At 52.0% G+C, this 25,529-nt stretch overlaps 1 protein-coding gene across 2 annotated transcripts in view; it reads left to right on the top strand.

Moving 5' to 3' along the window:
- ACE (angiotensin I converting enzyme) overlaps positions 1-5,638 on the top strand; it is a 58,466-nt gene extending 52,828 nt beyond the window's left edge. For both annotated transcript variants that reach the window (XM_077806174.1, XM_077806175.1), the window contains exons 22-25: positions 282-380; positions 1,715-1,837; positions 3,559-3,746; positions 4,790-5,638. In XM_077806174.1, coding sequence (XP_077662300.1) covers positions 282-380; positions 1,715-1,837; positions 3,559-3,746; positions 4,790-4,980 — 601 coding nt within the window. In that variant the 3' untranslated portion in view covers positions 4,981-5,638. The remainder of the gene's footprint in view (positions 1-281; positions 381-1,714; positions 1,838-3,558; positions 3,747-4,789) is intronic.
- The last annotated feature ends 19,891 nt before the right edge of the window (positions 5,639-25,529 follow it).

Raw genomic sequence — 25,529 nt, forward strand, 5'->3', positions numbered from 1 at the left:
ACTGCACCCCTGGGCAGCAAAGGGCTCCGAGCAGTTCTCTGCCGCGTGAGGTCCGGTCTGGGGAATCTACCCATCTCATTCCAATGTAGGATGCTCGCCTGGCAGTCCTGTCAGGTTCCACAGCTTCTCCCCTCCCCGACCTTGACGAGGTCTCTGCTCTCACCAGTCCCTCTCTTGCTGTGTGCCCCCTCCCCTGCTCACACGCAGTCTCCCTCCCGTCTTGTGGAGCTGTGCTGGTTGGAGGTCTCTAACCGCTGCTTTCTCCTCACCCCACCATGCAGGTTGAAGTACCAGGGGTTGTGCCCGCCTGTGCCCAGGTCGGAGGATGACTTTGATCCTGGTGCGAAGTTTCACATCCCGGCCAATGTTCCCTATGTCAGGTACGCAGGCATGCCTCTCCTACTGACTCCCTTCGCCTTTGCTTGGCAACGAGCCTGGCTCAGCCCGTAGCCACTCATCTGACCTGGGCAGAAGGGCCGCAGCGAGAGGGGGGATGACGGGGTGGGCAGTGGATGGGTGTGGATGATCCGGTCTGTTGATACCAGACCCGTCCAGCAATGACAAGAACTGCAGCCTGGGGGTCACCTGTCAGCCACGTGCACAAGGAGCCAGGGTGCCTTCAGGAGCAGGGCCGGACGTGGTCACGGCTTGGGGGCGAGCCCTCCGGAAAGGCTGGGGTGTTGTGGGCAGCAGTGGTGATTCTAGCCATGCTGTCATTCATGTTGGAGCTAAACTGCCGTCTTGAGGTCTTTGAATGATTCAAGGGCTTTTTGTCAGCCTGGGGAGGCTAACCCCAATGTTCTGGGCCACTCCCAACTGTAGCCATTACACTCCTGGGCCCTAAACTCCCCCTGAGGTCGATTGGGAATACAGCGGCACCTAGGACTATTGACATCTGTATGTCCAAACAAGCACTTGAATATAGCCCCATGTGGGTGACCACCCGTCCCTGACTGGGCAGGACCGTCCCGAATGCACATTTCAAGTCCCGGTTCTAGGCTGGATGACTCCAGGACAGCATTTGTCCCGGATTCCCCGGGGCACTGCTCTGTGCCTGCCCAAGGCTCAGGTGGTGCCAGTCTCTTTCTGGTGGGATGGGGGGGCTGAGGTGGGCTTAAGTTCCCCCCCCCTTGCTGTGAGGCACCCCCTGCTTCTCCTCCTCCCCCCCCCCCCCCGAAGCCCTGGCCCTGGCCAGGCTGGAAGCCGGAGCTGGGCAGTAGGAAGAGCCACCCAGGGAGCCTGGGCTGCTGTGAGGAGCCCCAGACTCTCCATCTGCCCTGGGAGGCATGCCCTGGGAAGTGGGGACAAGGGGCGGGGGCTGCTCTCAGGCACCTTGGCCCCACACCCAGGGCTGGTGGAGGGTCCGGGGCTCCCCACAGCAGCCCGGCTTCCCTGGACACCTCTTGCCACTACCCAGCTCCGGCTTCCAGCCTGGCCAGGGCATGGAGCCTCTGGGAGAAGAGGAGGAGCATGGGGCAGGGCCATGGAGTGGGGCGGGGATCCTGCATGTGTCCTGTTTTTGCATTTTGAATCTGTATAGCATGCTGTATAGCACAGTGCAGGGCTGGCTCTGAGGCCTGCTGCTCCACGGACTCTCAGACAAAGCACTTGCGTGTCCAGGTTCCACCTGGCCTGGAAATATTTGATGTGGCCTGACAAGGCCCCAGAGTTGTTGGCCAGCCCTGCTCACGTGCCCTCCAATCCCCCAATCCAGGTACTTTGTCAGTTTTGTGATCCAGTTCCAGTTCCACCAAGCCCTCTGCAAAGCCGCCGGTGACACAGGGCCCCTGCACAAGTGTGACATCTACCAGTCCAAGGAAGCCGGAACCCTGCTGGCGTGAGTATAGCAGCCGGGAGAGACCCAGGGGGTCCTCCAGAGCCTGCGTGCCAGGAGTAAGAATGCCAGGAGGCCAGCACGGAGCCTGCCCTCTTGGACGTCTCCTGATGGCCTTTTCTGGTTCCCGAGCCCCAGTTTTAAATCTCTCCTTTAACACCGGGGACGTTCGCCTGTGTGATGGGAGAGAATGTGTAGGGCAAGTGACTGAGGGCCAGGACTCCTGGGTTTTATTCCCAGCTCCCCAGCTGACTCAACAGGAAAGTCACTTAAGCCTCCTGTTCTCCATCTGCAGCCCCAGCAACTTCCCAGAGCACTGCAGTAGTGACTGTTTGCCAGGTGCTTTGAGACCCTTGTGCCGCACGAGGACAAAGGCTTACAGCCAAGCGGTGGACATGCTAGTCTCCAGTACCTCTGCGTTCTCCTCCGCCCCACCCTGCCGGTGACGTGGTTGGCTCTAAGGCCCCTGTGGAGTCCTGGCTGGCTCCAGGTACAAATACTGGGGTCTGCGCCCTTCCCGGCAAGGTGGTGAAGTCAGGAGGAGCAGCTGAATCCCCCCGGTTATCTCCGTGGATGCATCTGAGCCAGTCAGGAGCAGCCGCTATTTGAACGGCGTTGGCTGCACTTGTGGGAACGGACTCGTCTTCCGCTAGGGCAGAGGTCGCCAAACTGTGGGGCACGCCCTCCAGCGAGGGTGGGGGTTGAGAAATCGTCCAGGGGGTGTGGTAGAGCCTGGGCCAGCCCCCATGGGGAGGGCAGGGAGGGAGCGCCACTCAGCCCCACTCTGTCCCCAGTTCCGCTCAGCCCCCAGCTTCCGGCCTTGACCACAGCTCCGTTTCCAGCCCGGGGTCCCGACCATGGCTTGGCACCTGGCTGCGGCTTGGCCCCCAACTCCCAGCCCCCGGCTCCCAGCCCGGCTTCCGACTGCAGCTCCGCTCCCAGCCCTGGCTTGGCTCCCAACTGCAGCTCCCGGGGGGTGGGGGTGGGGGGTGTGGATAGATTCCATTACTGGTAAGGGGGCGCCTGACAGAAAAAGTTTGGGGACCACTACACGAGGGAGATATGGTGCAATATCAGAGGCCACTACTAGATGGCACCTTGATTTCTGCAAGGATGAAGTCTGGTTTTAAGAAAGAGCCCCCCCACCCCCCAGGAAAAGCAGACGTAACCCTTTCACTGCTGTACAGATCTGCAGCGAGACCGCTGTACGCCGGAGCAGCGGGTCTTCATCTGAGCTACGCTGCCCTGTGTCTGCCCAGCCCAGTCCGGCCGGTTAAATGGCCTCCCTCTCCAGTGCACCTGCCTCCTGGCTCGCGCCCCATTAAAGCCCCCGGCTGAGCCTCAGCTCTCGGCGTTAGTAACGGCTTGGCCTTGCCTGCGTGCGATTGTCGCCCCCTAGAGGAGGCCTTTGGCACAACCCCCAGGGGCTGCCTAAGGGTCTGGCTGCACAGCGGTGTGGTGACGCCCCGGAGCTAGCTTGGAGGCGGACAGCACAGGTCCCAGGGGACGTACTCGGGTACCAAAAGCAGCAAAGCCACCCGTGCGAGCTAGCTCAGAGCTAGCCGGGATGTGCCTCCATGTGCTGCAGTCACCCCCCTGACCGCCGCGTCGCCAGCCCCTCAGAGGGACGGGGACGGGGCGGGAGGCTGGGGCTGTTCGCAAGTGCAGCTTCGGCACCCGCGTCTGCCGCAGCAGTGCCTGGAGCAGCTCGCTCTCGTCGGCAGGAACGCCATGAAGCTGGGCTACAGCAAGCCCTGGCCGGAGGCCATGCAGCTCATCACGGGGCAGCCCACCATGTCGGCTGATGCCCTGATGACCTACTTCAAGCCGCTGACGGACTGGCTGATCCAGGAGAACACCAAGAACGGGGAGACCCTGGGCTGGCCCGAGTACAACTGGACGCCGTATGCGGGTACTTCCAGCGGAGGGTGTGAGAGAGTTCTGCCCCGCTGGAAACGCGGCGCATGATGTGGGAAGCTTGGCTTGGTGCTCTGACTCCCACCAGCACCATTGTTCCCAGCCGGCCCCACTTTCTGGCAGGCTCTGGGGAGAGACCACGAAGTGAACATGTCACTGAGACGGCATTTCTCCCCCTCTTCCCCCCCAGCCCGCGTGCAAGGGGAGGGGCTGCAGGGCTGGGGGAGGAGCTTGTCCTGCTGCTCTGTGCAATTCAGTCCCCAGGGCTGTCAGTCATTGCTGGCATGATGTTCACACCCGAGGACCAGGTCCATTTGTGGGTGGGGCTGGAAGGGATCTAAATGAGGCTGCTCTGTTTGGGAAGAGGGGGGCCTGGAAACAGGGGTGAAAGTAATTTAAAGGACTTACCGGTACACCGGAGTCCTGAGCAGGGGGCGGGGCCTCAACTGGAATGGGGTGGGGCCTTTAAATCCCCGGGCCCTTTAAATTGAGATTTAAAGGGCCTGGGGCTCCGGCTGCAGTAGCAGGAGCTGGGAGCCCCAGGCCCTTTAAATCGCTGGCCTGGGGAAGCTGCCCCCTGCCGGTATGGTCGGCTGTGTACCAGCTCTTGCCAGTACGCTGTACCGTCTTACTTTCACCTCTGCCTAGAAATGTCCGTTAGACTGGAGTGGGGGCACGCATGCAGCTTGCTGTCACAGTCACACCCTGCACGATGCATCACAAGGTGCTTAGCTCTGTTGCTGCCAAGACAGCCTGGTGCTTAGGCTCCTTTGCTGGTAGACCCAGCCCTGGCAAACCGGCAGCAACAGATGCTTCCCCACGAGCCAGGGGCTTGTTTTCAAACACTCGCTGCCTGCACTGGGCAAGCTTGGTTAAGGACCCACCCGCGACTCGGGGGCGTTTATCTGCCGAGATCCCCTGGGGCTACATGGTTCCACTTGCGCAGAGGAATGGGGCCTTCGGCAGATCTGCCCGTTTGGCGCGCACCCGCCCAGCAAATCGCTGCAACCCCCCGTTTTCTTCTTGCTTCTCAATCAGGTCAAGCACAGTCTAGTGCCAGAGTCAGTTTCCTGGGGATGTCACTGGATAGGAATCAAGCCGCCGCAGGACAGTGGGTCCTGCTTGTCCTCGGACTGCTCCTCTTGATTGCCACTGTTGTCCTGGGAGTCAAATTCTGCTCCTCAAGGAGAAGGGCCCACAAATCCAGCTCGGAAATGGAACTGAAATAAGGTCGAACCTCACTCCTTTCCTTTGCCATGTCTGCCCACATGGGCCTAGTGTGTGTGCATGGATGGGCTGTGTGGGTGCATGCAAGGTGTGTGTGCACACAAAAACCTATGTGTGTATGCATGAATGTATGCACATGAGCCGTGTGTGTACATATACGGCCTGTGTGTGTCAGCCTCATGTGGCGCTGAGGCAGGAGTGCAATCAGATGCATAGGACTCTTCCTTCCAATCAGGTCAAAACTTTTTGACTATGCAAGAGCCAAAGCAGAAGATAATTTATTTGTCAATGTTTGGATTCCCGGAAAAAAGAATCCCAAGACGAGGAGTGGGATCGTGTGGTTTGTTTCTTATACACCCTGGGGCTCATTGGCCAGTTGGAATCAAAGTTGCATTGATGAATTCCTTAATGATTGGAAATGGTTTTATTAATTAAGCAGGGGGTTAGGTTTGAATCCCATCCAGAGTGCCTGGAAGTCATTTTTGCAGCTCCGCTGTGCGGTTGGGAACACCAAAAGGGCTCATGTTAACAGTGGGAAGCGTTTTGCGGGAAAGGGGCTGTTTGGTTCCCAACAGGGTCCCTCCCTCGGGCGTGCCCACCCACCAGGCTGTTTACATGCATGGATGAAAAATAAAGTGTCATGTTTTTCCCCCAGTAAAATGTGTTTGTCTGTTTCTTCAGGAAGCGGCAAGGAGCAGCCTTCTGTTACACTCACAGCATGTGCAGATACAGATAATAACATAAATCCTCTTCCTGGAAGGTTGCAAAGTAATACAGCTTTATTTCTTAGAATCCAGAACCCTAACACGCAACAACCAAAACCAGAGTGAGACAAAGCAGGCTGCTCCCTAAAGCAGAGAGGCACAATTTACCCTACTTTACTCTGGACTGGCTTGCTGCAAACTGCTTCTAATCACATGCTTCCCTACAGAGCCCCCTAGCCTGTGAGCGGGACCAGGAAACCCTTGAGCACTGTAAGCAAGTGATACCTTAGAATTTTAATAGTTTTCCATACACAACACCCTCTATCTCTAGACGCTCCAGGGCCAAAAAGATGGTTAGAAAAGTGAGGAATGAGGAAACAAAGTCAACCTCCCCTTCCCCACCAAACAATCCCCTTTTCCCTGAGGACCAAGCTCACCTCTGGGAGATGCCACATCAAACCTTCCCTGTGATGATTTTCTTTGCTGCCACACTGCCTCAGAAATTAAAGATTTCAGCATGGATGGATTTAGCAGCATCCTTGAGCATGTGCTTAATTTTACAGGAGTAGTTCCCGCTGAAGTCAGTGGGACGCCGTGTGCGTAAAGTGAAGCATGCGCCTTTCTGCTTTGCTGAATTGGAGCCTTGGATTCTTGCTTGCTTGTGATCTAGAGCTGTGCCTTCAGACTGTGTAGCTCCTCCCAAGCATACACGTGTGTCCGACTGTGCACAGAAACCCCTGGGGACTACACCGGCACACGCCCAGTTCCGTTGTCTGAGAGCAACACCTGGGAAATTCCAGAAACAAAACAAAAACCTGTGTTTGAAAAGCGTGTTTCGGTTGCTAAGTGGTGTGAGAAGGGCTGGCTTGATGAACAGCAGCATAACCTGGGCGTATGGCCTCAGAATCTGCTTCACGCTGCTTATTGGGAATTTATAAACCATTGTCAATTTCCCATGGCGCTTTACAGGGCCTAGAAAAGACCTGGGCCTGATTCCTTCCCCACACCCCCACAGCGTTGCCCCTTGGGAGTGAGTGCAGAAGGCTTCCATCAAATTTAAATGAGGGAAAATTTCTTCTTTGCTAGTGTTCTGCTTACGCAGCATGAATAGGGCCCCATTCCCTTGGCCCTGGGCAGTCATTTACTCCAGGGCAAGAACGGGTGGCCAACTCTAGCAGTCACAGTCCTTACACCCATTCTGTGCTGATGTCAGTGACCCCACAAGTTATTAGGCAGCTGTGTATCAGGCCTGTTGAACCTGCCCAGAAGAGGCCAATCCTAGGCCAATCCAGCATGATCAACCTAGCAGTGATGTTTCAAGGAGTCCGTTTGACTTCCGTCACCTCTGAGACACTGGCTAGATAGATGTGGACTTGCTCCCGCAGGGGGGACTTAGCACCTCCACTGCTATTAGGTACAAGCTGATCAGGAAATGGGATTTCCAGTCTGTGGGAAATTCTGACCGTTTGAAATTTGGTTTTATTCTGAATTTGAATGAGAGGTAGAAATTTCCGACTTGTTTTGGACTTTCCAGTCTGCGGGAAATTTTGACGCTTTGTTTTGATTTGGCACAAAAACAAAGGTCAGACTGTCGGTATTTCCCGCAGACTAGAAATGCCAAAAGAAGTCCATTTGGAACCACTGCAGCGTTTCATTTTAATAATGTTGGAATATTACAATATAGTATAAAGCGTTGACTCTATGGAGGGCTTCTGTTTGGGGGGGGTTATTTTGTAGGGGTTATTATTAGCAATTTTTGAGTTGTATGTAGATTTCCAAGAATGGAGGGGTGGGTTGGGAATTTCTCGCTTTCTGTTGTAATCATTAATCTCTTTGTACTGTTCCCTAGAGTGCATTAATGTAATTCTGTTTCACACAGTGCTGCATTAAAGCTCAGTAAGGAAATTTCAGTGTGCACCAACAGGGTCTACACAGACCAATGAAAGCACCTGAGTGTGCTTTAGAAATCACAACCCCGTAGTGCGCACCGCTGCTCAGTGCAGACAAGCCCTTAGATCGGGGTGGCCAACCTGAGCCGGAGAAGGAGCCAGAATTTACCAGTGTACATTGCCAAAGAGCCATAGTGATACGTCAGCAGCCCCCCATCCGCTCCTCCACCCCGCTCCCAACACCTCCCACCCACCGGCAGCCCCGCCAATCAGCTGTTTTGTGGTGTGCAGGAGGCTCAGAGAGGGAAGGGGAGGAGGGCAGGCTCAGGGGAGGGGGTGGGAAGGGGTGGAGTGGGGGCAGGGCCTGTGGCAGAGCCAGGGGTTGAGCAGTGAGCACCCCCTGGCACATGGGAAAGTTGGCACCTGTAGCTCCAGCCCTGGAGAGGGTGCCTGTACCAGGAGCCACATGTGGGCCACCCCTGCCTTAGATATAAGTAACCATTTCTGGTGCTTAGAATCACAGAATCTCAGGGTTGGAAGGGACCTCAGGAATCTAGTCCCACCCCCTGCTCAAAGCAGGACCAACCCCCCAATTTTTGCCCCAGATCCCTAAAGGGCCCCCTCAAGGATTGAGCTCACAACCCTGGGTTTAGCAAGCCAGTGCTCAAACCACTGAGCTATCCCTCCCCCCAAGAAACACTGATTTCTTTTTATTTTATTTTAGTTGTATCAGGAGTGTTTTATTGGTGTTTATTGGTTAAAACCTAATATCAGAAGCCCTAAGTATATATAATATTCAATGCATAATATAATAATCCAGTGGTTTTCAACGTTTTTCATTTGCAGACTCTTTAAACATTTCCAATGGAGGTTTCCTGGGAAATCTTAGACATATTCTGCAGACCCCCAAGGGCCTTGTGGAGCACAGATTGAAAGCTGCTGTTCTGTGGTAACAGCCACCTTTTGGGGCCCCCTTAGACATAATCTGCAGACCCCCAGGGACCACAGGCTGAAGACCACTGTAATAATATAATGTTGATTTCACTGACGTTTTCTTCAGAAAAGTGTCCAAACGGATCGCGGTGATTTTCTTGTCTTGATAAGGAAACATGTTTCCTTGCTTTATTTGGTTTTGAATCATCCAGATAGACTATATACAAGTCAAAACCAAATAAAGCAAGGAAACATTTCCTTATCAAGACAAGAAAATCACCACGATCCATTCGGACACTTTTCTGAAGAAAATGTCAGAGAAATTGCTACATTCTTGCAAGATGGTTCAACATCAACTCACCGGTGCTGGCCGATGGAAGTCTGCTCTGTCGGAAATGATCTGATCAGCTCTAATTATGGGGGGATGGGCTGCAGTGGGGGCCTTGGGCTCATTAGTCAGATGAAGACAGTGGAAAATTCCGCTTGCCAGGGGCAGACCGGGGGGAGCTGGGTGGGGGAGTGGTACCCCGGTTGGCTGCTCAGTGCCCTGTGCTCGGCCATGTGTTTATGTAAGAGCAGGGAGGGCACTGGAGTCGCATGCCTCCTGATCTCCTCTCCCCCCTCCGCTTCCTTCCCCCCCTCCCACCTTTCTTCTCCTGCGTCTGTAAACAAGACCAGTATTTACTCTGTGGTGATTAGGTACAAGACTAATCCCAGGCCAGGGATTTATTGCAGCCTTAAACAGCCAAGACCTCAAACAGCCCCCAGTGCCAGAGGATGGAGAGCTGAGAGTTCCCACCCCATCTTCCTTCCCAGGATCTCCAACACCTTCCAGATGGGGAAACTGAGGCACAGATATGCACTAACTCACCCACAGCAAGTCTGTGGCAGAGTCGGGAATAGAATTGAGGAATCCTGCCTCTCTGCCAGACACAGCGCTATACACCACATACTTTATGTAACAGTGATAGGATGTGGGCGGACTGTCTGACAAGGGCCTTTTATCATACACTGCACGGCACTCTGCCCACTGATGCACTCCACTGAAACGACTTCTGACATCCCAACCACGCTGCCACCAGAAATGTTCCTCCCCCAGCCCCCCAGGCGAAGTGCAGGATGGACGTCATTTCACCTTAGGCAGGGGACAAGTTTAAGGGCTGGAACCCTCAAGTGCTAGACGTGTTTGCTTCCTCCTGTTGTGGACTTTGGAATTTCCCCATCCCAACAGGTGAAGCACTTGTTGGTAGCCTGGGTAGTTCATGAGATCTCAGCCCTTAAACGCGGATTTAAAGGGAACTGAGTTTTGATAATTTATTTTCCAGATGTTCAAGTTGGATTTATTATTTTCCCCCTTCTGAGGCCTGAGCAGTTGGAATCCTGGCACCCAGACAGTCTGGCTTTTCCGGCAGAGGGCTGCAAACGCTTAGCTGTCTCTGATAGGTTTTGGTAAAACATGTGGCATTAGCCAAAGCAAAGAGCAACCAATTGTATGGAAATCAAAACATGAATAAGTGCCCCTTGCTCTCCTTCTAGGAGGATTTCTTTCTTCTCTTTCTTACAAAAATAGGAAAACCAAAGGAAAAACTGTTACAAGGGGATGTCACAGTGGGATCTACAGCTCTAAACAGCTTGCTGGGTGACTGTAGCTGGGTATAAAAGGATTGGTCATCATTAGGGTTCAGAGTTAACAACCCAAATTGTGTTGGGGCAGTTCCCTGCATTGGCCAAGAAGGAGTTAAAGAGTGCCTCTGATTACATTTAGACCCAGCCTGCCGCACCTGTGAGGCTTATCAAGCCTGGGGAGGGCGGCCCTTTAAAAGGGAGGATCCCAGCTCAGTGAGAGGTGGCAAGCAGGATTGGAACACAGGGCTTCCCCATTCTCCTACTTACTGGGGAGAGCGCTTTGGCCTCAGAAGCCCTGTCAGTAAGGGGAGTGGCTGGCTTTGGAGCCCTGGAAGCCCGGTTATTTGGATGCTTGGGGGTAGGCGTCTGGCTCTGCTCCCAGGGGCTGCTTCTTCCTCACACTCGGTGGGCCTGCAGGGACCCTGCCTCTTGTGGGCTGTAAAAGTATTTTGCTCTTTTTTTTTTTTTTTATTATTATTCATTGGGACTACTGTGAATGCCTGGAAGGGGGCAAACTCCCTAAGAGACACAGCTGGAAGGCTGTGCCCTGGACTCTGAAACCCATCTAAGGTAATGCTGCTGTCCAGAGGAGGAGGACTGGGATGAGAGACCTGCCTATCCTTGCCACAAGGAGGCACTAGAGAAGCGGGATGAGGCTTATAAGTGTTTGCTTTTATTGGTTAGTGTTGGGGAAACATCAATCTCACTGTAAAGGCACAAACAGTGGAAAAATATTTCCACTGACCGTCAAAATTCACAGCAAGGCAAGTAAGAGAACTGCTGCTTGAGAATCCGTTAGTTTGAGCTAAGGATGTTTACTCTGTATTTTAACAGCTATAAAGCTTTAACTCTTTGACTCTCAACCTTTGCTGTCATTATATTGTTAATGCCTTGTGCCGTCCCCCCCATAACTTCCAGCTACTGTGAAAATTTAAGTAGATAAAAGTTGAAAGGGGGGGAGCTTTAAAAAATGGAGGAATAGAACCCATCACACCGATGAAACCAGCCAGGGCAGCTGGCACTGCTCACAGCTGCAGCCTTGAGCAGATGTCAGTGCAACAGTTACACGCCAGTCACATGCTGAAGGTTTTATGTGCAAGGGGAGGGAGGGCTAGCTCTGCTTCATGAAAGCTTCGAAGCTGAGGCACAAGATGCAGCCAGATATTGGTGTTCCTAGATGCTGTGCACCAGCCCAATTTGACCTGTGGTTTTCAGAGACTTGATCCCAGCCAGGTCTTCTGTACAATCCCTGCTGCCCCTTTCTCTGCAACCAAGGGGCACTAGACAATGTTAATTTTTTTTAAAGGAAAGCTCAATTTCTGCCATAATCACAGGACTCCAGGAGCTGGGACTTTAAGAGGACCAAGAAATACCACACGACTTGTAATAAAATCATGAGAGCTGGCACGGTTGCAGAGTGGGCTGTGTGGTCTTGTTCTGTCCTTCCACTGTATTTAGCTTGTGAACAGGTTTCTTGCTGAATGGCCAACCCCAAGCATTACAAGATTGGCTTAAAAATCATGAATTTAAGAATAAATTGTGGGTTCTCTTTATTTGCTTTCTGGCCGCTAAGCACTTGGGTCACATTTGTGAGCTTTTTCTTAGCAACCACAGGGGCTAGAATCTTCCTCTTTTCTGCTGAGATTCTCATGAAATCATGGGACTCCGGGAACTGCAGCTTTATGGAAAACACCAAATACAGCAAGATTCACAATGAAATCACAAGAGTTGGCAACTGGGAGAGGTGGATTTTGGGGAGGGGGGGCAAAAAAAGTGTTGTGAATTTGTGTTTGGTTTGACACGAACAATTCAGTGAAACCCTCTGCTTCTTCTCCCATGTGTCCCCCCCCCAAATCTGTAAGTCTAAATAGTTTGGGGTGTGTTTGTCTGTTTTTTCCAAAACGACATTTTGTTTAAAAATTTCCTTCCATTTTTTTTTTATTAAAAAATAAAACCCCAAAAGGTGTGGTTAGCTTGAAATCAAAGCAACCCGTTTTGTTTGACCTAAAATGATTGTTTGATTTGCTAAAAATTTAGTTTTTGGTTCAACCCAAACCAATTTTTTTTTCTCCAAGTGCCAGTGAACCAAAAAGCAATTGTTAATCTCACAGCTCGATTGAAGACATTGCTCTTGGAAATGTCAGCCCTCTGCCTGATCTAGGTCAGGAGACAGGCTGTGGTCCACAATCTCAGAGGGGAAATGGAAGCAGAGAATCTGACAACAGCAAGGCAGGAAATTACCTACATCCCACCCCCAGCTTACTGCACCCCAACAACTCCAAGCCCTTTTCTGATGGGGACACGCCACAGCCCTCCAGCCTCTGTGTCGTGTCTCTTGTAAGAAAGTGAGTCTGATGAAATGCTGCTGAAATGTCTGGGAAGCCTGGGGATTAATTATTTTCAGGAGTCTGCTGATTAACAGTGCCACAGGGGTGCCACCATATGGCCATTTTAATGCCAGACTGATGACTGCAGCACCGCGATGCCCTCAGAGTTACATCACAGGACAGCATTCCCGTGCAAAGTCACATGCCATGCAATGCAGCCAGGCACCCCGTGCAAAGGTACAACAGTGTGGTGCGACACCACCGTGCAACACACTGCGACAGCCCAGTGCACGGAGCAATGCCATGCTGCAGCCAGCTCTCCAGCATGTCCCGTACAATTGCAATGCAATGCCGGCTGCCCAGAGCCACAGTTCTCGTTTTATTTCCAGCTGAACCGCAGCTGGGATGTGGCGGGTTTCCTTTCTGGCAGGCGGGGGAGGCGCCTGTGGGGCCGAAGCAGAATTATTGGGAAGGAGGGCGACTCTCCACAGTTAGTTAAATCCACCTTTCACCAGGGGAGGGCAGAGTCCATCTCTGCGAGGATGGATCTCGTGGCCTGAGCCAGGTGTCCACCTTGTGCACTTCACACGTATACCTGGGAGGTCTGGTATTGATGCAGGTTCAGGGGTGGAGGTGGCAGATCATGAGTGAGAGGGGGCCAGTGGAGGAAAGGTGTCTGGGAAACTTGCAGCCTCGCTCTGCTCTGTACCGCAGCTACGTTCCCCCATGAAATCCACAATCCCTGGGAGGACAAGGTCAGCTCCCTGGATAAAGAGGATACAGCTAACAGCCTGAATCCCCACAGAGGGAGCGGGAAAACCGCGGTGTTCACCGGGGGTTATAGTGGATGAATGGACTATAAGGTGGATAGAAAGTTGGCTAGATTGTCGAGCTCAACGGGTAGTGATTAATGGCTCCATGTCTAGCTGGCAGCTGGTATCTAGCGGAGTGCCCCAAGGGTCAGTCCTGGAGCCGGTTTTGTTCAATATCTTCATTAATGATCTGGAGGATGGTGTGGATTGCACCCTCAGCAAGTTTGCAGATGATACTAAACTGGGAGGAGTGGTGGATACGCTGGAGGGCAGGGATAGGATACAGAGGGCCCTAGACAAATTAGAGGATTGGGCCAAAAGAAATCTGATGAGGTTCAACAAGGACAAGCGCAGAGTCCTGCACTTAGGACGGAAGAATCCCATGCACCGCTACAGACTAGGGACCGAATGGCTCGGCAGCAGTTCGGCAGAAAAGGACCTAGGGGTTACAGTGGACGAGAAGCTGGATATGAGTCAACAGTGTGCCCTTGTTGCCAAGAAGGCCAATGGCATTTGGGGATGTATAAGTAGGGGCATTGCCAGCAGATCAAGGGACGTGATCGTTCCCTTCTATTCGACATTGGTGAGGCCTCATCTGGAGTACTGTGTCCAGTTTCGGGCCCCACACTACAAGAAGTATGTGGAAATATTGGAAAACATCCAGTGGAGGGCAACAAAAATGATTAGGGGACAGGAACACATGACTTATGAGGAGAGGCTGAGGGAAATGGGATTGTTTAGTCTGCGGAAGAGAAGAATGAGGGGGGATTTGATAGCTGCTTTCAACTACCTGAAAGGGGGTTCCAAAGAGGTTGGAACTCAGCTGTTCTCAGTGGTGGCAGATGACAGGACAAGGAGTAATGGTCTCAAGTTGCAGTGGGGGAGGTTTAGGTTGGATATTAGGAAAAACATTTTCACTAGGAGGGTGGTGAAACACTGGAATGCGTTACCTAGGGAGGTGGTGGAATCTCCTTCCTTAGAAGTTTTTAAGGTCAGGCTTGACAAAGCCCTGGCTGGGATGATTTAGTTGAGGTTGGCCCTGCTTTGAGCAGGGGGTTGGACTAGATGACCTCCTGAGGTCCCTTCCAACCCTAGGATTCTAGGATTAAACCTGCAGAGCACTCAGCTCGGAAAAGGGCTTTGATGCAGAAGGTCCCGGATCTAGCTGAGCTGGGAACAGTGTTTGCTTGGATCACGGCCTGGATCAAGGGGGTGCTGGCTCGGGGACAGGCTGAAATGATGCCCCTAAGGGATCATGGGCGTGGCTCACTTCTCCTTCTCTGTTGGTGGGCGGGGGGGAGTGATTTCTCCTCCCCCCAGTATCCTCTGGGGTGTTGTCTCTCGGGGGGAGGAATGCGCAGGCAGGGTTAAAGGAAGAAGGGGTAGGAAAGGCTGGGTATTTCCGGGGCAATCCTGATGTTGCCTCCCAAGAGCAGGGCCCATCAAGTAGCACCCATGGGCCTGTTATTTCTGGCTTAGGGCAGATTCCAGCTGGCCGCAAAGAGCCTTCAGAGGATCTGCAGGGTTCCACTGAGCACAGCCCTGTTCACACAGGCAGTGACCGGAGCATGGCCAGGTTCTGGGGAGGTTTCAGTGAGAAAAGCCACTACTCCAAACCCTCAGGCTGCAGAGCCGCTTCACAGGCACCTCCCGGCCTGGCTCCATGTGGCTGGGGAGGGATTTGTCCTACTCGACCCCAGGGTGACGGCTCCTTCAGAAAGCCCAAGAGGAAAATCAATACAGACAAGTGCAAAGTCCTTCACTTAGGAAGGAAAAGTCAGAGGAGCAGCTTCAAACTGGGGACTGACCAGCGAGGCGGGTGCGCTGCTGAAAAGGATCCAGGGGTTATCATGGATCACAAATTGAGCATGAGTCAACACTGGTGCAGGTGCAAAAAAGGCGAATATCGTTCTGGCCTGGGCAGGAGTGGTGGATGTAAGACACGGGAGGTCGTTGTCCCTCTCTGCTCGGCACTGGTGAGACGTCAGCTGGAGCATTGCGTCCAGTTCTGGCACTGAACGTTCGGGAAGATGTGGACAAATTGGACAGAGGCCAGAGGAGAGCAACAAAAATGATCAAAGTTTTAGAGAACCTGATCTCTAAAAGAAAAGAAGAATGAGGGGGGCTGATAAGTCTGCAAATCTGTTAAGGGCTGTTAGAAAAAGGACTGATCGATTAATCTCCATGTCCCCTGAAAGCAATGGGCTTAATCTCCAGCAAGGGAGATTTCAGTTAGATGTTAGGAAAAGCTTTCTAACTCTCAGGGTAGCTGAGCTCTGGAACAGGCTTCCCAGGCAGGTGGTAGAGTCCCCAGCCCTGGAGGATTTTAAGAACTGGTCGGACACATGCCCTGTCAGTGATGGTCTAGGTTTACTTGGTCCTGCCTCAGTGCAGGGGCCTGGACTAGGATGACTCCTCGAGGTCCCTTCAAGCCTGACACTTTTCTGATTTCTATTACTTTTGGCCTCTGGACCCAGAGGAGAATGTAGTGCATAAGTTTGAATGCTGCAGGCGAGATTCCCCCTTCTCCTGTGTTCCTGGAGCTGGAGATGGCCACTGGCCACCATGGTGCAGCCACTGGCTACTGAGGAGACGGTTTAGGCTGGGGGAGGGCTACAGAAATCCCAGCCCCAGACCTGCTACCCCTAATCCAGGCCCATCTGCCCTCCACGTGTGGCGGAGAGCAACGGTCCTGCTGAGTCCATTGCCTTCCCAGACTGGGGGCCGGCCAGGGCCTGGCCTATTTGCCCAGTTTGGATGTTCTATTATTAGGCTGTGGTGAGTCACTGGCTCAGGGCCCCCCTCCCCGGCTAAGGCAGGACTGGGAGGGGGCACAGGGATGAGTGGTGTCACATTCCTCACATTCTCTCACCCACAGGGACAAGGAGCTCATGGAAAACTACTGCTGGCATGGGCAGAAACAGTCACTTTTCCGGGTTGCTCACACAGGGAGCCAGGAGGGGCGACTGCCTCATGGGAGGAGCCCAGCGGCTCTCAACAGAGAAGAGGGGGAGGCTGCTGCACAGCCCCAGCGCGGGTCGCCTGGCACCCCAGGGATCACCCCATGCTGGGAGCCAGGCATGGGAGGCTTAGGGCCCTGGGCTGGGCTATTCTCTGGGGGCTGTTTCAACCCCTTGCAAGGTCCCTTTCTGTCTCAGACCCCCACAGAGGGGTGGGACCTGCCCCAGGGGAATTACGCTCCTGGTCAACCGCTAGGAGCGAGAGGAGATTCAGGCGCCAGTGCTGGGGCCATGTGTTGTGTCAGGGGCAGGATCCACCCCCATGGCTCTGTGCAAAGTGCCTTGCCCCACAGGGAAAGGTCAGGTATGTGGAGACAGGGGAGGGGGTGCAGGGCTCCCAGCTGTTTGGGAGTAGTCAGGTGAGCTATGGGCTGTAACTCTCCGCATGGCCAGCAGATGTCCCCACTCATCTCTTCCAGCTGCCTGGGCTGAGGTTGCCTGGAATGCTTGATGGCTCCAGGAGGACCCCCTGATTTCACTTAGCAGAGGAACAGAAGGGAAGCTGGGGTCTAAACCAGGCATCACAGGGCAGTATTCCAGCACAAAGGTACATGCAATGCAACTGTGCACCTTGTGCAATGCTGCAACCGTGTAGTGCAATATAGTGCAGAGCAACCATGCAACACAAGGCAGCATGAAATGCAACCGCACAGCGCATGGAGAAATGCCACGCTGCATGCCCTGCAGCTTCTCCAGGCAACTCCTTAGCTGCCCTGAGTGGCTGCTTCATGTCCTTTCTCATCAGCCCTTTCCCTGGTGTGAGTTCATTTGTGATCAAATTCCTGATTGACACTGATCTCCTGGTGGACAGCAAACATGGGAGGCCAGAAGCAAAGCGAACCGGAGAGCTCAGAGCAATGGGGGCAGGTTTGATCCTAATGACTTTCAAATCCTGCACCCGGCAAGAGGAGCTAAACAGGCCAGGTAGCAAAGGTCCCTAGTGCATTGCTTTCAAGCCGGCTCCTTGTCACTGTCTCTGTCATGTGACCAAATGCTGGGGTTGGCATGTGGACATTGTGGGGTTGTGGAGAAGAGGTGGGGTGGGAAGATCTTAGGTCTGTTCTACATTAGGACATTTGCAGTAGTGCAACCCTCCAATGTCAATGTGCTGCACTAAGCCCCCTCCCCCCCACCAGCCTTGGGATACAGGGGGCCCAATGAGCCATGTGCTTCCCACGCTATCATTCCTGCGCAGAGTGGAGCTTGGGTGGAAAAGCGGACAACAAGGAAGTAATCGCTTGCAAGGTACTCCCAGGATGTGCGCTCGCTATTCGAGGGATAATGGTGCTTATTAGCAGACATTTGACTGAACAACCAGGAGAGAGAGAGAGAGAGAGAGAGAGTGTAAACAGGCAGATTCTGATCTCAGCTCCACCATTGTAAATCCAGAAAATCCAGAGGACCATCATTATTAACAACATGAATTCACACTGACACAACATGGGATCAGAATCTGGGCTATTGTCCTTGTTACAAACACAACATCTGGGGACATTGAAGATGCTGGAGTCTGCTTGGGATTAATTTGTGGAATGAGATGGGATGCCCCCCCAATATACAAACCCCCACACACCTCTGCTGTCACCTGGAAAGGCCCCTCCCTTTGGAGGCTGCATTCTTTGACAACGACCTGCTTGGCCTCTAGGCATTACTGCAGTATTGATGGGAAGTAACAACACCACCACTAATTAAAGACAATAATGATGCTTGTGTTTCATTCAACAGAATGGATCATTTCATGGGATTTTGCAGGAAGATGGTTAGAGCAGGAGGCAGGACTTGTGGCCTCTCTTCCCAGCCCTGACACAGACTCGCTGTGTGACCTTGGGATGCCATAGAACTTATCCGTGCTTCAGTTTCTCCACCAGCAAAATGGGGATAATTATGCTTCACAGGGATGTTGAGCACTTAATTCATGGGTGATTGTAAAGTGCTTTGAAGCCTGAGAGCCTCTGATGGAAGGAGCCAGAGGGTTCAAAGTAGAGTTATGTTCAGGGTTACATCCTACTCTTCAGGCATATTTCCCCTTCAGAGAATCTGCTTGTTACTAGCCTATCTGTCCAACCATGGAAGGCTTCACGTGGAAGCTACTGGAGACCATTAGCCCTGGGACTATCTGGAAGGGACCACTTCAAATGACTCTCCCTCCCTGCAAGGCTGGGCATGTGCTCCTCCCCCTCAGAGAGCCAGGACCTGACCTGGATCCGGAAGTCACACCCTCCAGCGGATCTTCTTGCCACTCGACTGGTCCGTGTTAGCCACCAGGAGGCTGACAAGATGGGCAGCAGCAGGTCTCAGACTGGGCTCTATGGATTCCCTTCTCCACCAAGCTTTTCCTGGGTGTGCAGAGAACGAGATATTTGTGACCTGCGCCGTGGGGAACTGGGCCAGGTGATGGGGTTTAAGAGGGGGTCTCTCACTCATGTAAAATGAAAAGATCGGCGAAACCTCCTCCTTGGCACTGATTGGGCTGGAAAATACCGGCATGGTGTAGGTTAAAAGCCATCTACCCCCAGCTGGGATCTCTTAGTTGTTTCGCCCCACACGGCACAAGCCAAACTGCCCTGTAGGGACAGCATTCCATCGGGGGAAAGGGCCCCAGACAGGCCAGCTGATCGGAACAAGACTCCACCAGGGAGGGCCACAGCTGAGGTCCTGTGCCCAGGAAATACCTGCCTCGGGCCAGGTCCTGCCTGAGCGACAGGAGCAGAAGCCAGATGGGCATGGCCCCAGGTCAGAAACGTGGCCTAAGAGGCAGCTGATCTCCCTGAGACGTGGGTACTAGCCTACGAAGGGCTTGAGGACCCAGTGCTGAGGGCCAAAGCATCTGGCCTAACCCACACAAAGCATTGGAACCTGTGATTCCGGATCAGACTACAGGGGACTTATGTGAGGGCTGTGGCCTTCCTTGTAGGCAGCAAGAGACAGCTCCAGGAAAGGGGGGGCTGCCTTCCATGGCCCCCAAGGGTGGAGGGGGGTCACAGGGTGGTTGGATCCTTTGAGGGGTAACGGCTCCAGCCCCACCTGTGAGGCACTCCACTCTCTTCCCCAGGTGGGGAGAATGAGCAGCTCACATGCAGGTCATGTGGCTCAATAATGCCGGGGGGGGGGGGGGGAGATAAAAGAGAAGCTTCCCCCTGGGCTGGGGAGGAGACGAGAGGGGTGGGCCCGGGCACGGGCCCCTCAGAGAGCTGGCCTGCTGAAGGGGGATGGTGGGTCTCCTGAACCAAGGAAGAGGCGCCCTGGGAAACAGGGCTGGAAAATGACTGCTGGGGCGGGGGAAGCTGTTCCCCACCTGCAGCCCTGGCCCCAAGAAGGAGGCTGGGGGGGGGCCCTGACCCAAGGAGAGGAAGGGTTTGAGACAGAGGGGGGCAAGGAGTTAATAACTAAGGCACCACAAGTGCGTTTGACTTACGCAACCTGGAGTGTGAGCAAGTGATTTTGAGAAGCCTGAGGGAGCAGAGGCGGGGCCCGCTGCAGCACCAAGCTGTGCCACAAGGGGGTGCAATCTGGGATGGCACAGCTGGGGAGAGAGGGGATGGGTGGGCCTGGTTGGGTGGGGCTGCCCCCCCCCCGCCCGCACACACCCACAAGCAGCTGCTCTAGTGACCCTGGAGGGAGAGGCCGACATTCTCCTCTGCATGGACTGAGCAACAGCAGCACCCAAGGGTTAGGTGGGCCAAGCCAGCGCCAGACGGCAAGAGAGACCTATGGGGAGCGATGGTGCCAGACATGCCACTGCCCCCTTGAACCCGGCCCTGGCAGGTTTGTTATTGACTCGAGCTAGTTATTTTCCCCCTTCACATTCAATAGCTTTCTAGGAGCGGTGACTGATATAAAGGGTTCATGTGTTTGGGCTAGAAACCAGCCTCCCCCATCCCCTAGGTAATAACTCCAGATCCACGTGAGACTTTGCAGGGTTCCAGCTGTGGAGCTGTCCAGCTACCGCTAGCCATGTGCTTTACAAAGGCGGGTCTCTAGCCTCATCCCCCTGGTACAGATGGGGGAGCAGAGAGGTGAACGGACGTGCCTGGGGTCTGGTGCTACAGCTCTTGTGCCTGGCCCTTCGTGGCTCGCATCATTCAGTGCAGTGTGGTCATTCCGCTGAGGAAGTGTTGCAGCAGCAGGCTAAAAAGAAGCCCATGGCAGAGAACCCAGGAGTCTTGAGTGCTGGGGCCCCCTCTGCTCTAACCCATAGGCCTCATTCCCTTGAGAGGTAGAAAGTGAACCCAGGACTTCTGCCTCCCAGTCCTGTCCTCTAACCACTAGATCATACTTCCCAGAGCAGAGACTAGAAGCCAGGAGTCCTGACTCCCAGTTGGCACTGCACTATTGGACTATATTCTGCTCCTAGCGATGGGAGGAGAACCCAGGAGTCCTGGTCCAAGTCTCCTGCTCTAGCAATGGGTCCATGCTTCCCCCTTACATAATGTACCAGCCAGGATTCTTTATGGGACGGTATCCAGTAGGGTTAATGACAGGTTTCAGAGTAACAGCCATGTTAGTCTGTATTCGCAAAAAGAAAAGGAGTACTTGTGGCACCTTAGAGACTAACCAATTTATTTGAGCATGAGCTTTCGTGAGCTACAGCTCACTTCATCAGATGCATACCGTGGAAACTGCAGCAGACTTTATATATACACAGAGAATGATGCTCTTTTCTTGCTCTCATCTTCAGCACTCCAGTCCAATGTCATCCCCTCCAGCACAACTCCCCTCTGATGAATGGGCTCCTGTCTTGGAAGGATGAGTTAATCTGCTGGGAGACTATTCCAGGGAGATGACATCCTCAATCATGCAGCCTGACAGGCCACAGATTCCAGCAGAAATAGACACAAACAAGTGAGGGGCTTGCCTAAATCGCCGGCTTCTTAATCCCCCATGCCCCTGTTCTACCAGATTGACTCTCCTGACTTTGACGGAGTTACTCCTGCCTGGCACAGGTGTAGGTGACAGGAGAATCAGGCTGAGAGTGCGATCCACTGGGTTTAGTCTCCTGAGTCATTTACCTCCATACAATGCACTAAAAGCACCCCAGGGCAATTAGAGGGTTCCTTTAAAGGCAGCTCGGAAAGAGAAAGAAAGAAAGAAAGAAAGAAAGAAAGAAAGAAAGAAAGAAAGAAAGAAAGAAAGAAGCTTGTGACTTTTTTCACATCTCTAGGATGGAGACAGAAGCCCTGAGAAGGGGGTGGTTTGTTTGTTTGTTTTTAAAGGTTTTTGTTCCTGCTTATTTTTTACATTAGAAATTTCAGGTTTCATCTGCCCTCGAAAATTCTATAGTGACTGGAGAACTAATGAAACAACGATCTCGTAAGAGGCAAGAGAGTGAAAGATGAGCAATTGAGAGGAGGAGGAGAAGGGGGGGTGGCTTTTGTTTGTTTATTTGTTAACCTTGTGGCTGGCTGCACTTGATTCGACTCCAGGCTCTGCCATAGGCCTGCTCGATGACCTTAGACAAGTCACTTGGCCTCTCTGTGCCTCAGTTTCCCCATCTGTAAAATGAGGATAATTATACTGGCCTCTTCATAAAGTGATTTGAGATCTACTAATAAAAAGCTCTGTATGAGAGCTAGGAGTTCATTATTGTTTTTTTGGCAGTGAAAAAAGAGGAGAAAAGGGGACAAAGTAATAAAAGGTATTTTTGTTTCATACACAATTGAAATGAATGTTTTCTCTCATTTCACTTTGATAAAAATAATTCAGAAAATATGAAAATTTCCTATGAAAATTTTTATATGGTTAAAAAAACCCAGTGTTTCATCCCAAAAAGCCTGTGACAGAAAAATCCAACCGTCCCTATTTAACCACTACATTCTTGAACGGTTTGGAGAAAGGATATCTTTGTTGAAAGCTCAGCACCAGCTGAGAGCAAGTGCCTATCATAAACATCTGTGAGACCTCCCACCAGTGCTCCTGCAAAGCCAGGGGAGACCAGGGTTAATATACCTGGTGTTTTAAAGCTAAGGAAAAAAATCCCTCTTTAAAACAATAACACATCGACTGGCACGACTTTGTCATAAAGGAGATTTTTTAAAAAGGGCCAAGGACCCAATTTTAAAAAAGTCCTTTGAAGGCAAAATCAGCTTTGGTCTGAGAAAGCTGAATTTCCTTAACAGTGTGAAGAACAGAAAATGCCATTTCAAAACTAGAGCTCGGTGAGTGGTGACCAAAAGCTACAGGCTTCTGGCAGCTGGTTGGTGGCTAATGTGAAATGGGTGGGTAGGTCTCAGCCTGACTCTAAGTAGACTTCAAAAGCACTGGAGAATGTCATAGGGCAGTCTGGCCTTTCAAGGCCGAGCAAGGCTGAGCCGCATGCAGCCCTGTTCAGAGGAACAGCCTGGCAGATGGGTCCTGGGGATCACTGGCTGCAGCTGATCAGCATCCAGTGATGGGGGCTGATGATTCACTAGTGAGGGCTGGGAGTCTATTTACCCGGGGTTGGAGCAGAGGACTGTCAGAGGGCAAGCAGGCCCTGACTACCCCTCTAGACTGAGGAAGGGGCTGAACATTCAAAAGCACTTAACTAAGCGTCCAGTTCCCGCTGACTTTCGATGGGAGTTGGTTGTCTGCCTCCATTAGCTGCTTGTGGCTGTCGCGTAGGTCCACAGCCCAAGTAACCCCATGTGTGTTACTGATGGGCGCCCTCACGAGAAGCCTCAGCAGAGAGGCCAGTGACTGGATGGGCCGTGGAACCTGAACTCGCTTCTCCAGCACAGGAGTGAGGTCTGTTGGCTGGGAATTGTGACGGGAAACTACACGGGCTGAGCGCATTCTGTGGGGGTGCGGGGCCTGCAGCCCTTAGGGCCGTCAATCCACAGCTGAATTCATGGGCACGTGGTTTACAAAATACAGCAGGTGGTGGGGAAAGGCTGGAAAAACCATGTTAGCCAGCTGGGTCTGTGAGCCAGGCAAGCATCCAAACTCCACTCTAATGGAGAGACGGCTGATTTGTTAAAAAAAGACTACTAGGGGATGTTGTTTTCCTGCTGACTGCTTCTGTGGAGCTGCGTTCATCTCAAAGGCCCCAGCCCACTGGAGCGAAGCCCGCACTCGAAACTTGTCAGCTCGGAGACTGGGGAAGGTGAGGGTGTGAAATCGGAGCTCAGAGAGTTGGCATCAAGCACTTGGCTGATTCCCCCACATGTGTGCTGAGCGATCATGGAAACAGCGCATCCCAGATCCTGGAGAGCATCTGGGGGAGGGGAAAATCTAGTTCCTGTTGGACAAGTGGGCACATCTCAAAGCAGCACCCCGGTGCGCAATGACTGAGAATCTGGGGGACACCCTTAGGGCTTCTAAAAGCTGTACGGCATTAACTAGCCCCATACAGTTAACATGGTACAACCTGCTCAGTGTGAACTTGGTTATCCTGGGAAGCCATTCCAGTACAGGAAGGGCAATAGGCTATATTAGTTCAAGGCACCTTTATACCAGTATAACTACACCCACCCTTGGGATTGTACCTTCATAACTATGTCAGTAAAAAATCACACCCCAATCGGCATAGTTATCCTGGCCTTAGTGGCCAAGGGTTAAAAGGGGCATAGGCTCAGATCCTCAAAGATATTCAGGCTCCTAACATCTATCGAAATCGAGGGGAGTTGGGTGCCTAAATACCTTTGAGGATCTGGGCAATGGCAAATACATTGTCATGTCACCTTTGAAAATGGGCCTTAGGCTCCTAAATCAGTCAGCAGTTGCAAGGCTGAGCAGAGCAACACCTAAGTGCCTTTAAAAATCTAGGTCTTATTATTTAAATACGTGTAATCACAGCTAAATATGCCTCCCCCATGTTTCCTTGTTCCGTGACTATCTCAGCTACCGTAAATATGGCAACGCGTATTCCATATTCAGCGTGGACTATAACTCCCTGCAATAGGCAAATATTTTACACCCTGCCTGTATTATTTGGAATCCTGAGACCCTCTTTGTTCTCTTCCCACCCAAACTAAACAGGGCTTGGCTTCACTGGCTTTCACAGCCCCATGCATGGCTTTTTATTTATTTACTTTAGTGAGAGGAAGAGATCACTGATAAGCTGGAGGATTTTGTTTACACAGGAAATCAGACTGGTATCTACTTATGCTTTCCCTCTCCAGAAAGATGAGGAGAAGACAGGAAGAGAAGAAAGACGTCAGAGAGAGAGAGAAGGAAAGAGAACAGACGGTAGGGAAAGGAGGTTACTTACAGTCTGATCCTGCACAATCAAAGTTAATGGGATTTTTTTCCATTGACCTGAATGGGAGCAGGACCAAGTCCTTTAGCCCCAATTTGAGTAAGCATCCCTATTTTGGACAGTTCTTAAGAGTGAGTTTAACTTTACGTACATGTTTAAGTCCCACTGAGTCCATGGAACTTATTTAAGCATGTGTTTAAGAGCTGTCCTGACTAGGGATGGAATTAAACATGGGTTTGATTGAATCAGAGCCTTAGTCCCTTTGGGACAGGGACTGTTTATTTCATTAAAAGTGTGTACATTTCCTAGTGTTTGCAACTGTCCAGTTCTGGTGTTCACACCTTAAGAAGGATGTTGGAGAATTAGAGCAGGCTCAGAGAAGAGCCACAAGAATGTTGAAAGGATTGAAAAGCCTGCCTTACCATGAGAGGCTCAAGGAACTCAATCCATTTAGCTTATCACCGAGAAAGTTAAGGGGTGAGTTGATCTGTCTGAAAGTACCTACACAGGGAACATAAATTTGATAGAGGGCTTTTAGTCTAGCAGAGGCAGAAGAAGAGCCAATGGTCACAAGTTGAAGGTAGACAAATTCAGACTAGAAATAAGGCATGCATTCTCAGTATGAAGGGTCATTAACCATGGAACAATTTACCAGGGTTGTGGTGGATTCTCCATCCCTGGAAATCTTTAAATTGTGGCTGGAAGGTTTTCTAAAAGATCCATTCTTGTTCATCCACCAACTATTTGACTTGATGCAGAAATTAACTAAGGGAAATCCTCTGGCCTGTGTTATACAGGTGGTTAGACTAGGGGATCACAATGGTCCCTTCTGGTCTTGGAATCTAAGAATCTAATGGGGCCCTGATGTTTGACTGTGCCCACTAGCTGCTAACATAATAATTGTATTAATATTAATACATGTGTTAATTGGGTTCATTTTTTAAACATCCAGTATTGGCTTGCAAAAAAAGAAGAAAGCCCTAAAAGAAAAATCTGGGAGACAACAAACTTCATTCTATTGTCTAGTGACCCTATTAATACATAATAATACTTTGCCTTCTCAT

The sequence above is a fragment of the Eretmochelys imbricata genome, chromosome 27 (assembly GCF_965152235.1).
Source record: "Eretmochelys imbricata isolate rEreImb1 chromosome 27, rEreImb1.hap1, whole genome shotgun sequence".
Classification (NCBI taxonomy): domain Eukaryota; kingdom Metazoa; phylum Chordata; order Testudines; family Cheloniidae; genus Eretmochelys; species Eretmochelys imbricata.